This window comes from Rhinolophus sinicus, chromosome 14 (genome assembly GCF_057876585.1).
Source record: "Rhinolophus sinicus isolate RSI-liver-muscle chromosome 14, RSI-T2T, whole genome shotgun sequence".
In the NCBI taxonomy this organism is placed as follows: Eukaryota; Metazoa; Chordata; class Mammalia; order Chiroptera; family Rhinolophidae; genus Rhinolophus; species Rhinolophus sinicus.
This window is the reverse complement of record NC_142514.1, coordinates 37,078,468-37,092,967: the sequence shown is the minus strand read 5'-3', so window position 1 is coordinate 37,092,967 and position 14,500 is coordinate 37,078,468. Positions and strand designations below refer to the sequence as shown.

Below are 14,500 nucleotides of genomic sequence, written 5' to 3'. Positions count from 1 at the left end.
TGTGACTCTTCCCTTACTCGCAATACTTTAACCATACTGGATTCCTTTCAGTTTCTTGATCAGGTGCTTTCCTACCTAGGAGGCACAAAAGCAAAAATAAGTTAGTAGGGCTATATTAAACTAAAAAGCTTCTGCACAGCAAAGGAAACCATCAACAAAATGGAAAGGCAACTTACAAATCAGAAGAAGATATTTGCAAATCATATGCATATCTGATAAGGGGTTAATATCAAAAATAGATAAAGAATACATACAACTCAACAGCAAAACACAACAAAAAACAAAACAAATAATCCAATTAAAGATGGGCAGAGGATCTGAAGAGACATTTTCCCAAAAAATACATACACATGGCCAACAGGTACATGAAAAGGTGCTCAACATCACTAATCATCAGAGAAATACAAATCAAAACCACAATGAGATATCACTGCATACCTGTTAGAATGACTATTATCAAAACCAGGTAACAACTGCTGGAAAGGAGGATGTGAAAAGAACCCTTGTGCACTGTTGGTGGAATGTAAATAAATACAGCCACTATAAAAACAACATAGAGGCTCCTTGAAAAATTAAAACTAGAACTACCATATGACCGCTCAGCAATTCCACTTCTGGGTACTTATCCAAAAAACAAATGATTTCAAAGAGATATACGCACTCCCATATTCATTGCAGCATTACTTAACAGTAGTCAAGATATGGAAACTGAAGTGTCCATTGATGGATGAATGGATAAATAAAATGTGGTATGTGTGTATATATGTATATATGTGTATGTACGTGTATGTATAGAGACGATGCCAAAAAAATGTATACACATTTTAAGAAAGGAAAAAACTGCATTAAAATTGTAATAATACTCAATATATACCAATAAAGATGAATACAAGTCATGTGTATACAGTTTTTTGACACCCCCAGCATGTGTGTGTGTGTCTTTCAATCTTAAGTGAGTCTCTTGTAGGCCACATATGAAAGGGTCTTGCTTTCTTATCCATCCAGCTATCCTATGTCTTTTGATTGGAGCATTTAATACATTTACATTTAAAGTAACTGTAGATAGATATGTAGTTACTGCCATTTTATTATTCATATTTTTAATTTTTCTTCTTAAAAAGTCCCTTTAACATTTCTTGTAAAATTGATTTGATGGTGATGAACTCCTTTAGCTTTTTCTTGTCTGGGAAACTCTTTATTTGTCCTTCAACTCTAAATGATAGCTTTGCTGGGTAGAGTAATCTTGGTGTAGCTCCTTGCTTGTCATCACTTTGAATATTTTGTGCCAATCCCTTCTGGTTTGCAGTGTCTGTTGAGAAATCAACAGTCTTATGGGAGCTCCCTTGTAGGTAACTAACTGCTTTTCTCTTTCTGCTTTTAAGATTCTTTGTCTTTAACCTTTGCCATTTTAATTATGATGAGTCTTGGTGTGAGTCTCTTTGGGTTCATCTTCTTTGGGACTCTGCACTTCCTGGACTTGTATGTCTATTTCCTTTGCCAGGTAAGGGAAGTTTCCCGTCCTTCTTTCTTCAAATAGGTTTTCAATTCCTCGTTCTCTCTCTTCTCCTTCTGGTAACCCTATGATGTGAATGTTGGTATGCTTGATGTTGGCTCAGAGGCCCCTTAAGCTATCCTCATTTTGGGGGATTCCTTTTTCTTTTTGCTATTCTGATTTGGGTGTTTTCTCCTACCTTATCTTCCAAATAACTAATTCAATCCTCTGCTTCATCTATTCTACTGTTGATTATCTGTACTCTTCATTTCAGTTATTGTATTCTTTATTTGACTGGTTCTTTGTTTTCGATCTCCATTTTTATGTTTTCTAGCTCTCTGTTGAAATTCCCCCTGAGATTAATGAACATCTTTATAACCAGTGTTTTGAACTGTGCATCTGGTAGATTACGTGTCTCCATTTTGTTTAGTTCTTTTTCTGGAGCCTTGTTCTGTTCTTTCATTTGGGATGTGTTTCTTTGTCTCTCTATTTTGGCTGCCTCCCTGTGTTTGTTTCTATGTATTAAGTAGAACTGTTATGTCTCCTGGTCTTAATAGAGTGACCTGATGCAGTAGGTGTCCTGTGGGGCCTAGTAGCGCAGTCTCCCTGGTCACCTGAGACAGGTGTTACAGGTGTGTCCCTTGTGTGGGTTGTGTGTGCTCTCCTATTGTAGTTGAGCCTTGGTTGTTGTTTGCATATCAATGAGAGGGACTGACTCTTTGGTTGACTGGTTGTGAGGACTGGCCATGACTACAGTGGAGGAATTGTGGTGCAGGGGCTGACCCTACAGAGAAGGATTCACTTTAGCAGAGTGGGATTAACTCTGGTGCCTGCCAAGTCCAACATTTAAGTGTGTTGTCTGTGGAGTGGCCCTGCCACAGGTTCAGCTGCAGTCTGTGCCCTGCCGAGGGCCTCCCGGAAGAAACCAAGTCTCGAACAGAGGCTGGCTGTCGCTGGTGCTGGGCTTGGGGCTGCTTAGCAAGAGGTATGGAGCACACTGAGGCCTGCTGCTACTTGTTCAGGGTTTGTGAACTTTTGAGAGATTTTAGGAAAGAGCAAAACTATTTGTATAGTAAAGCCACTGGAAGCGGCTTATTTGGGCCCACAAGTTGGGTGAGGCATGGTCACAGGAAATCATCAGGGTGGGGAGGAGGGGGGCAGGACAGTGTCAGCTAGGTTGATGGAGACTCAGATATGGTGCCCACCTAAGTCTGCACACTAGGGTGGAAGAATGACTCAACAAAGGAACAATGTCTTCTGCCAGCACTTCTGTCTGGAAGTAAGCTGCCCCTTCGAGCCCTCACCCTGCAGCCAGACAATTCAGTTCCTCCCCATATGTCCCTGGTGCCTTTCAAGCTGCTGCCCCAGTGATGGAGCTCAGAGGAAGTGAGTCTGTCGGCAAGTAAGTCCATGTGCAGGCCCTTTAAGAGGAACGCCTGGGACTCCAGCATCCCTCCATCTAACTCAGCCACAATCTCCACTGGTTTTCACAGCCAGAAGTTGTGAGGACTTCTCTTCCTTGCGGTGGGAAGCCTGATGTGAGGCTGGGACTCCTTATTCCTCAGGGGGGCCTCCACAACCAAAATATCCAGCTATCCCTCCCAATTTTTAACTACCACACTCGGATGTGGGACCAGTCTGTTCCACATCTCTGCCCCTCCTACCAGTCCCGAGGTGGCTTCTTCTGTATATCTTTAGTTACGGAACTTCTGTTCAGCTAGACTTCAGGTGATCCTCAAGGGTGGTTGTTCTATAGTTTAGCTGTGATTCTGATGTGGTCATGACAGGAGGCAAGCACAGTGTTTACCTACTCCACCTTCCTGACTAGAAAAATCCTCAGTCTCTAACATAATGTTATATATCAATTATATCGTAATTAAAAATAAAAGACATAGACAAACCTTAAATAAATATTTTAAATGAAAGAAGCCAGTATAAAAAACTTACATACTGTATGATCCCAACTATAAGACATTCTGGAAAAGGAAAAACTACAGGGACAGTAAAAAGATAAATGGTTACCAGGGACCCAGTGGGAGAAAAGGAGGGATTCATAGGTGGGACACAAGAAATATTTTGGGTACTGTAACTATTCTTCTGTGATAATATAATAGGATACATAACATGTATTTATCAAAACCCATACAATTGTACAACACAAAGAGTGAACTTTACCATAAACTATAGTATATATCTCTTTTATATAACTTTAGTTAATAACCATGTATTAATACTGATTCATCAATTTTAACAAATGTACCACACTAGTGCAAGATGCTAATAATGGGGTCAACTGGAGGAGGGGCGGTATTTATGAACTGTTTTTTCTGCTCTAAAAATAGTCTATTCATTTTTTTAAGTGGATATGTCTAGGGACTTGGAGATATGTCGAAGTAGGCAGAAGGTTGCCATCTTTCAGTATACGAGTATAAATATTACTTTGTTTAAAAAAATAATAATACCAGGATTCTTCATCCCATCTCTAATTATTCTCAATTTAAAATCTGAACAATTATTTTTAATATATTTTAACAAGCTGGCTCTAGCACTTTCAAGCTGTGACCTTGGACATATTTCTTGCCCTCTCTGAGCCTCAAATTCTTGATCTGTCAAAAAGGAAAAATTAACAACCCATTCTACAAGGCTATGATGGAGACTAAAGGAGAATGAACATGAAACACACATAACTGGCTCTTAATACACTGCATTACAATTTGTTGTGGGGTGGTCTGTTTGTCTACTCAGATCAGTGGTTCACAATTTTCATTTTAGGATTTTTGAAAAACTCCAGGAAATCCACATACTTCTCTCCCCACTCACTGAAATCAATACCCTTGATTATAAATTCCATGAAGTCATACATCCCAACTTATGTATCCCTGAATCTCCACTACCTAGTCCAGAATCCTACACTTGTTAAAGAGAATTTAGCTATAGATATTGAGTAGAGAAATTACTAAATATGTTTACTTTCTACTAGAATGGAACAAACTTTCTTTTTTTCAACAGTAAACATTATTTTACAAAATTACACTGCTTGGGGTATTTTTCTAACTACATTCCCAGTATAATTCAATACCTAGAAAAAATATGCCTATGTTTATAAGCCCCTTTTTTATGAGAAGCTCAAGGATTTTTACAAACATTATCTCATCAATCTTTAGAACACCCCTGAAGTAACTGGAGATGAAAAGGGAAAAAAAGATGGACTATGAATCTATAATCCATATGAATTCATAAATTTCACAAATTCTACCAGCAAAATTCCATTTAATTTTTTAATTTATGTGTATTTTGCCACCATTTTCTTTCTGAATCCACCTAAGTTATCTATTTACTCAATACATCTGGATATGCTGATCTGGAGCAAGTGTTTTTATTATTTCCCTATGAAAGCAAAAATTTCAGAAAGCATTATATACTATAAGCAAAACTAGGACAACATAAAAATGATGGCTCTAATCCCCTAATAGAAAACTGACAGTTCAGGCTACTAGCCAACCATAGGTTTACTTCAGAATGAAAAATATTAGGAATTAGAAATCTTATTTTCTTCAAGTTTTAATACTCAGGGACTAACAGCCCAGTCACAGCTTTAACTTCCTTCTGCTCCCTATCACTTGGTTATTTTGTGCTAGGATCTTACAGTAGCCCTTGCTGATTTGCACCCAGGAACCATTCTCCCCCTTTTCCTTCTTAACAGAATTCCAGGCAACATTGGGCTCACTCAGACTGGGGATGAATCATAATTGATCTTAGCCAGTCTGGCAATCCTGTTACACTTTGTCAGTGATTGGTCTAAAACTGGCCAACAAATTGAAAAAAACTAGTAGGGATCCTTTCCTCCCTGGTGAGGGGATGGCAAGAAGAATAGACTCTTTCACTCCCCAACAGTTTCTTTGCACTTAGGAAGATGTCAGTTGGGACTTGATCCTTAGGGCTCAAGACAGTGATCTAGAGGGGAAGACCAAAGAACTTCAGTGATTCTGACAGCACCTACAGACAACTAAGTCTGTATTTTATCTTCAGGCTTCTTGGTAAGTGAAATAAATGTTATTTTTGTCTAAGTCATATAATCAGATACTCTGTTCCTTGAAGTTGAAAACATCCTAATTAATACAGACAGACCCATAATCAGGCAAGAAGGGAAGTAGATACTGAGCACTTACTATTACATCTATAAATCTCATTTGACCTTCACAATAGCCCAATATATATAAATATCTTTTGTTGTTTTTATAAAAAACTAAGGCTTACTAAAGTGATATTGTTAATAACAAAGCTAAATTTTGAATCAAGACCTGACACCAAACCTCACATTCTTTTTAGAGATACAAAGTCCCTTTTCCTCCTTGTTTACAGCTGTTGTTAAAAAACAAAACAAAAATCTAGTAAGTTGATGTTCCTAGATAACAGAATTTAGGGAACACTAAGGAATATCAATTGTTATAACATTGTCACAAAAATTTATAGCCTTCAACTCTATTTTGTATCAAAATCATATTGGGGTAAAAGACAAAAATGTGTGTATAAAAAGTTCCAGAATGTCTAGTACAATGGCAAAAATCCTACAGTAAAAATTGCAATGGATTCAAAGTATAATATTGAATTTCCTACAAATTAAAAAATATGAAGTCAATTACAAACATTTCTTAAATTGAAAGATTAACTTCCTTATTTCAAACGATTCCATTAACCAAGTATCTGTCAATACAGAAACCACAACGTTAACACTTCCTCAATTTTCATTTGTCCATGAAAACTGATTCAGCTTAAATCTTGGCAACCAAAAAATTTATATAAACACTAAGAATCATGGAGGTCAATTTTTATTTAGAACTAGAACTGGGAGTTCAAAAGCTATTTATAATGTCAACTCGCCCAGAAGTATGTTCACCTTATATTGCCTTTAATTTCTAATTGAGCATTACAAAATGGGCATGCCAAATTTCTGAGCTGATACACACAACTTACCTTCCCACATGCTCTGCAATGATGCCTCCTTTTGGTGAATGTAAACCTTGCTTCACATTTCATGCAATTTGGAGCCTGAGAATCTGGTACCCATACTGGAGCCACCTCACCCAGAGTGGTAAATGGCTTTCTGGCAGAAATTCCAAACTGACCAGCTCTAAGATCATTATCTGGGCTATCTGGAGCTAATACAAGGCACGGTCTACTGGATATTCCAGACTCATAACTTTCTAAATGTTCCCCATTTGTATCAGCAATAGAGATGTTTCCCAAAGAGGCATTGCATACATTCGTTGCTGAGTTTTCCCCTAATTTTGTTTTCCCAAGAACATCATTTTTGTTTTTAATATTATTTCCATTATTTGCAGGAAGGTCATTTTGTAAATGGTCCGATAATGGCTTTGGAATTTGAAGTTTAAGATTAGAAGGTTGCTTGGGTCTTGCACCACCAAAAGGAACACTGATAGATTGCAGGTTTGCTACTATCTTGGGGGAAGATTGCCCAAGCACTGATGGAACTTGGCTAGAGAAATTGTGTAAATAATTTTTCTTCATTAGGTCACCATTGCTGTTTACAAGTAGTCCACTCCCTTCTGTGGCTTCATTTCCTTTCTGTTCATAAATATTTGAGTAGCATTCTGACTTGCTCTCCTCTATTTCCTTTTCTTCTGTTACTGAATCTTCTTTGGAGGGTAAAGTCTTTGGAACAAAACAAACAACTGGGCTCTGCATTCCATAGGAATCACAACAATTAGATGGAGCATTCGCTGCTGGTGTATCCATAACAGTGGAGAAATCACATCCATCACTTTCATTCCTGCAAGTTCCATTTAAATCTAGACCTGCTTCTGCCACTCTATCACACTCTCCTCCACTATCATTGTAAGTGTCCTCAGGCTGCTTCATTTGCAGAAACTTTTCATTTTCTTTATTTACTTGGCTGTCATTCATCTCATTTAGTTTAGTCAATTTCCAATTAATTATCTCCTGAGATTCAGAGAAATGCTCTGTCATATTAAGAAGCTCTGGAGTGCCAAGAATTTCTTCATGTTCACAACCATCATTTTCATCAGCTCTAACTTCACTGGGAACAAGGCAATCTGAAAACTGTTCACAGTTATCATCCCTTCCAGACCCGTTATGCATGTCTGGTTTGAGAAACAAAGGTAAACCAGACCGGATGGGTTCTTCGGTTGTTATCTCCTCTGCTGGCTCTTTTTTCACCAAAATCCCCTCACTCAAATGGGAAAAGGAGTTTAGACTCCCTAGATCTAGATCTGTCCTAGGAGAGCTGGTTTTGCCAGTGAGAACCTCATCCGGTATGTAGTTCTCTTGGTTTTTAACAGCAGAATCTTCATCTGTTCCCTGGGATGAGATTACTGAATCGATTGTTAAACTTGTAATTGCAGACATGGAGGGGTCTCTTTCTATGTTTTCATCATCCTTTAATTGTGAAGAGGAACAGACACTGGCTAGATTATCAGATGAAGTAGTACATATATGTTTAACAGAATCCCCCTCTGCATTTGTTCTATTCAACGGGTCCATTTGTTTCTCTGAGTTCATATCTTTTTCAGTGGACCCATTTATATTGCAACTAAATTGATCAGTTTGTCTGTTTTCATTATCCAGTGAACAGCTAAAAGCATCCATGAGGGACGGACTATTACAATTATTACAATCCTGCAAATCGTTTTGTAATGTCCTTTTATCACAGTTATGCATGACGGCTACAACAAGAACATTCTTCTCATCTGGCAGACAAGCTAGGTTTCCACATTTCTTCTCTCCCACTTCAACAGTACTGCACTGATCATCTTGATTACAGTTCCTCTTAATTAACTGATCTTCAGCAACAGCATTTTCATCAATCCACATTGTGCTAACCTCTGGATTCAAAGTACAGTCCTGCCCATTAGCACAATGGTCCTCTCCCTCTGTGGTCAGAGGAGCTGAAGGAGCCAGGGAGAAGACTTTCAGTTGTGGCTGCGACTCATTAGAAACTGCAGGTTCATTCACACTGGCCAATGCAGGGTTAAATGACAGTCGGTGAGAGGGGGGATCTAGAATCTTATTCCACTTTGTCTCGAACAAAAGAGGAGAAACTGTTTCATCTGAAAAAAATAAATAATTACAATAAGTTTGCCAGTAACACTGGAAAAGCTAGGACTAAATTAATCAACTACATTTGCAAATATATTCTGAAAATAAAATATTCCTAGGGTAACTAAAAATAGAATATTCCTAGGATATGAAGTTTCTAATTCTTAGCTAAAAATAAGAAAATATATTGAAGACTGTTCCCTCTTTATATGTCACTGCAAGGTAATATCACAGAACATTCCAAACAAAAGAATTCTACCTCAATCTAGTAACATAATTAAAGTGGCCCACAGGCTGTACTTGGGGATGGGGAGGGGCACCAGTAATGAGGAAGGCACAACACAGGGAGGGGACTAATCTAAGGTGAGAAAAATCAGAACAGTGATGAAGACATAGTAATTGAGTGGGGAGGAAAGCAAATAAATTTTCTGTGGAGACAGAATGTTCTACAATCTATATCATGGCTGGGATGTGGGTTACATGGATCTATCTCTTTGTTAAAACTATACAGTTAAGATCTATACATTTTAATGTATGTAAGTTTTATCTTAAAAAGTGTAAAAAAAACAATGAAGCAGGGAGTAAGGAGCAGTTGAAGATATAAATGAAACAAAAACAGTAGTATGTCAACCACTGTTGAAGCTGGGTAATGGATACACTAGAGTTACTATTGTTTACTTTGTACATATTTGAAATTTGTCCATAATAATAAGTTAAAAAAAGTTTGCTATAGTATGTGAAATTCTGCTCCTAACCATGTCACAATATATTAATTAGGTTCATATTTACATTATCGAGGATGTTTGGCAGAAAGTATTCATTTACCTTATTAAATCAACCTACTTATATTCTATCAATAAGCATAATTTCACATGTTTCTGTTTACTTTTTAACAAATCATAACTATGATAGCTATTTTCCCAAGTTATAGCGTATGTGTATATTTAATTAGAGAAATAAGAAATAATGCACTTACCACCTCTCTTGCTTTCTTCCTACAGTAAATCTAATAATCATAGTCTTAAAATTATGCAGATATATTGTCCCCTCAGTAGTAACATTAATCTTTTTTTTTAACATTAACCTTTAATGCACCCTTAGCACCTTGTTCATATTTTTATTAAAACATTTACTACACTGTAATGCAATGGCTTATTTACCCGAGTTTTTCAGGCAGAAACCATTTTTTTTCCACCAATGTGTAAGTCCTCACTTTGCATAGTGCCTGGTATATAGTAGGTGCACAGTAAATATATTGTGAGTCTCTACCATAGTAAAAGCATTGCACTTAAAGAACATGGAGATTAAATGATAGCTTTGACCTCAAAGAAGTTTATGATCTAGATGGGAAAATAAGAAATGGATACAACAGACATGAATATCTAATTGGCAGTACAGGATAGCATAAGTATTTTAAACTATTATATAGTAGTAAAAAATAAATTCAGAGGAGAAAGATATTTTACAGGCTGAGGTGAGGAGAGAGGAGAAAATGGGTGGGGCTTCAAAGACAATTTGATCCAAGTTTGGAAAAGAAAGCATTCATAAAAGGGGAAAAAGGAAAAGTATAGTCCCAAGCACAACTATCTGAGAGAGCAATAAGCAAATCAGTTTGGGTTGAAAAAAGAATTCGTGTAAGTAGTAAAAAGAAGCTAGAAAGGGTAGAATATAAAGGCTATGAAACATCAGATTGTGTGGAGAATGGCTTAGTTACCTGAGTGTTAAATCCTGAGTTTACCAAATCTGGGATGGCAGAGAATTGAGATTTAGTAACATGTGCTTCTTTTAAAAAAAGAAATATTTCCAAGCTGGTACATGGAAATAAAGAAGGAAATACTGCTTCTTATGAGAATATTTAATAATGTTCAAACAGAAATGATCAGGTATTAAAAATGTCATTTTTCAACCATCTACCACCTGGGCATAATGTTAATCATCCATTGTCATCTCATATGTGGTATATTTTTCATTTAAAGGAGGAAATGAACACGAGATAAGAAATCACTTTATTTAAAATATACTTGGAGAGGTTATCAGGCTAGAAGTAGTAGTTTTAATGCAACTGATACTGAGATTTTAAAAAAATAGTTCAAAACAAATCAACAACATAGTTACAAACAAGAAGCTTGCTTCTGAAATTCTTCTAAAGGAGTGATTTTTATAAGCAAATGTCATATTTTCAAACTAAAACGACAATTTTTAGTGATTCAACAAAAATGTACTGAAAATCAACTATATACAAAGTACCCTACTAGAATCTACAAGAAGTCACAAAGAGATTGATGTAATTAACTAATAGCTTTATTACAATCAGTGGTATTCTAGAAGTACAGTATTCACATGATTTGGTGTAGCACCTGTGTAGATGTCTCATGACAAATAACTGTGATACCCAGAGAGACAAACCAAAGAAAGGATTGAGAAAATACTTGTACAAAGGATTCCAACTTCGACCGTGGTATGTATAAAGCTCACCTACATCCAATAAAATCCCAAATGATTAGGTTTCACATAACCTAGGGTTATGGGTTAGCTTTGGGTCATCAATGGTAAAATATGAGAAGAGCAGGCCATTCCAGGCATCCTTCCTCTCCCTTTTCCTTCAACCCAGTAATTTCACATTTTCTTTAAGGCTTGTTCTATCATAGACCTAAAGCAACAAAATCAAAACTAATCTCTCTTCCCAACTGTTATCAAACAACAACCTGAATGATTCGATATAGGAGAGCTTTGGAAGCCATTATTAAAATCATGGATTTTAGATAGAAATACATCATTTTGTAAACTTGTTAGGTGCCATTTCCTGTTAGAAACAGAGAACACCAGGGAAGGCAGGGAAGGTGAAAGATGGAGATTTAATTATGGCTTATCCATTCAAATCATACTGAGAAGGGAATTTAAGGAAAAGTTTTCCCTAAATGAAGTGAATCTGCAGCAGACATTTTTTAGACTGAGCCTTAAGAATGTATAATTTAATTAACCAACTTGGCAGTTACTTAAAAATGTAAATCTTTTAAAATTAGGTTTAAAATATATCTTTTTTGGTCAATCAATATTCAACAAGCTGTTTTCTTAGTTTAGGAAATACAATCACACATTTTAAAGCTTTTCTTGACCATAAATTGGTTTTATACACAGTAGAGGAGAGCTCAGGCGCTAGTGCCATACTGACTGGATTCTAATCCTGCCACTTCTTAGCAAAGCACTTTTGAGGATGTTGCTCTGAACCTCTCTATGCCTCGATTCTCATCTGTAAAACGTAGATAAGATTTACTTTCATGGGATTATTTTAAGGATGAAATTATATAACCAACCTAAATAGTTTAGCATAATATCTGGCACATAGTGATTAAAAATGTTAGTTGTTACTCTAGATATTAATGTATAATATTATAAAGTCATTGGACCTGCTTTCACTTTTCAAAAAAAGTACTGCAAACCCTTATAACCTCAGATTCTCTATATCATAAATATATTCAAATAGTTTTGCCAAAGTAAATTCTCACCTTCGTTTTGTTCAAATTCATCTAACACCTTGTCCAGGTTGTAAGCTTCTGCTTGGAAGTAATTCTCCATCGGTGAGGAAACACCACTTAAGAGACTTGTTTAAAACTAGAAAGTAGATCAAATTTGTATTACACTTTCAATTGTTAAAATATAATTTATAGACAAAATAATTGATACAACAGGAATACAAAGGACCAAAACAGATTAACTGCCATAAACAATTATACAAGAACAAATTAGATAAATTTCTAGACACATACAATCTACCAAGACTGAATCATGAAGAAACAGAAAATCTTAACTGACCAATTACTAGTAAGAATATTGAATCAATCATTTAAAAATGACAAAAGCATAGGACTAGATGGCTTCACTGGTAAATACTACCAAAAATTTAAAGCTGAATTAATACCGATACTTCTTAAACTCTCCCAAAAAATAGAAGAGTATGGAATACTTCCAAACTAATTTTATGAAGCCAGCATTACCCTGATATAAAACCAGATAAGGACACTACAAGAAAAGAATATTACAGGTCAATATCCCTGATGAACATAGATATAAAAATCCTAAACAAAATATTAGCAAACCGAATTCAACAATAAAGATCACATACCATGATCAAGTGGGATTTACTCTAAGGATGCAATGATAGCACCACCATCCACAAATCAATCAATGTGATACACCACATTAACAAAATTAAGCATGAAAAAAATCATACAATCATCTCCATTGATGCAGAAAAAGCATTAGACAAAACTCTAAATCCAAAATGGTAAAAAGTGGGTATAGTGAGAACATACCTCAATATAATAAAGGTCCTTCATGACAAGCCCATAGCTAACATCATACTCAACAGTGAAAAGGTGAGAGCTTTTCCTCTGTAACAAAACTAGGATGCTCACTCTCATCACTTTCATTCAACATAGTATTGGAAGTCCCAGCCAAAGCCAAGCAACTAGTCAACAAAAAGAAGTCATCTGGGGCCAGCCCGGTGGCTCAGGCGATTAGAGCTCCATGCTCCTAACTCCGAAGGCTGCCGGTTCGATTCCCACATGGGCCAGTGGGCTCTCAACCACAAGGTTGCCGGTTCAACTCCTCGAGTCCAGCAAGGGATGGTGGGCAGCACCCCTGGCAACTAAGCTTGAACACGGCACCTTGAGCCGAGCTGCCTCCCGGATGGCTCAATTGGTTGGAGTGCAACCTCTTAACCACAAGGTTGCCGGTTTGACTCCCACAAGGGATGGTGGGCTGCGCCCCCTGCAACTAGCAACGGCAACTGGACCTGGAGCTGAGCTGCGCCCTCCACAACTAAGACTGAAAAGACAACAACTTGAAGCTGAATGTCACCCTCCACAACTAAGATTGAAAGGACAACAACTTGACTTGGAAAAAAAGTCCTGGAAGTATACACTGTTCCCCAATAAAGTCCTGTTCCCCTTCCCCAATAAAATCTTTAAAAAAAAAAAAACACCACAATGTGACAGGTGTCACGTCACACCTGTTAGAATGGCTGCATCAAAAAGACACGAGATAATTACTGGCAAGGATGTGGAGAAAAAAGAAATCTTGTTCACTGTTGGTGGGAATATATGTTGGTACAGTCGCTATGGAAAACAGTATGGAGTTTCCTCACAAATTTAAAAACAGAATTACTGTATGATCCAGCAATTCCACTTCTGGGTATTTATACAAAGAAAACAAAAACACTATCTATAAGAGTTATCTGCACCTCCATGTTCATTGCAGCATTATTTACAATAGCCAAGACAGGGGACCAGTGTAAGTGTCCTACGTGTCCACTGACAGATGAATGGATAAAGAAAATAGTGTGTGTGTGTGTGTGTGTGTGTGTGTGTGATCAAATATTATTCAGCTATAGAAAGAAAAGAAATCCTGTCATTTGCAACAGCATGGATGATGGACCCTGAGGACATTACGCTAAATAAAACACACAAAGAAAGAGAAATATGGCATGATCTCACTTATATATGGAATCTAAAAAAATTTAACTCATAGAAACAGAGAACAGATTGATGGTTGCCAGACGTGGGGAGGTAGGGAGTAGAGGGTGAAGGAAATGAGAATAAGTGGACAAAAGGTACAAACGTCCAGTTATAAGATAATAAGTTCTGAGGATGTAATGTACAGCATGGTGAGTATAGTTAACAATAGTGTATTGCACATTTGAAAGTTGCTAAGAGAGTAGATCTTAAAAGTTCTCATCACAAGAAAAAAAACATTTGTAACTATCTGAGGTAATGGATACTAACTAAACTTACTGTGGTAATTGTTTCACAATATATACTTATATCAAGTCATTATGTTGTGTACTTTAATATAATGTTATATGTCAATTATATCTCAATAAAACCAGAAAAAATGAAAGAATACAAAGATTTATGAATAAAATACAGATAT

General features: G+C 36.7%; 1 protein-coding gene across 2 annotated transcripts in view; it reads right to left on the bottom strand.

The window, feature by feature from the left end:
* Positions 1-14,500, bottom strand: part of ZFYVE9 (zinc finger FYVE-type containing 9) — a 130,120-nt gene that overhangs the window by 76,178 nt on the left and 39,442 nt on the right. For both annotated transcript variants that reach the window (XM_074334715.2, XM_074334716.2), the window contains exons 3-4: positions 12,076-12,181; positions 6,467-8,580 (exon numbers count right to left, since the gene is read on the bottom strand). In XM_074334715.2, coding sequence (XP_074190816.2) covers positions 6,467-8,580; positions 12,076-12,145 — 2,184 coding nt within the window. In that variant the 5' untranslated portion in view covers positions 12,146-12,181. The remainder of the gene's footprint in view (positions 1-6,466; positions 8,581-12,075; positions 12,182-14,500) is intronic.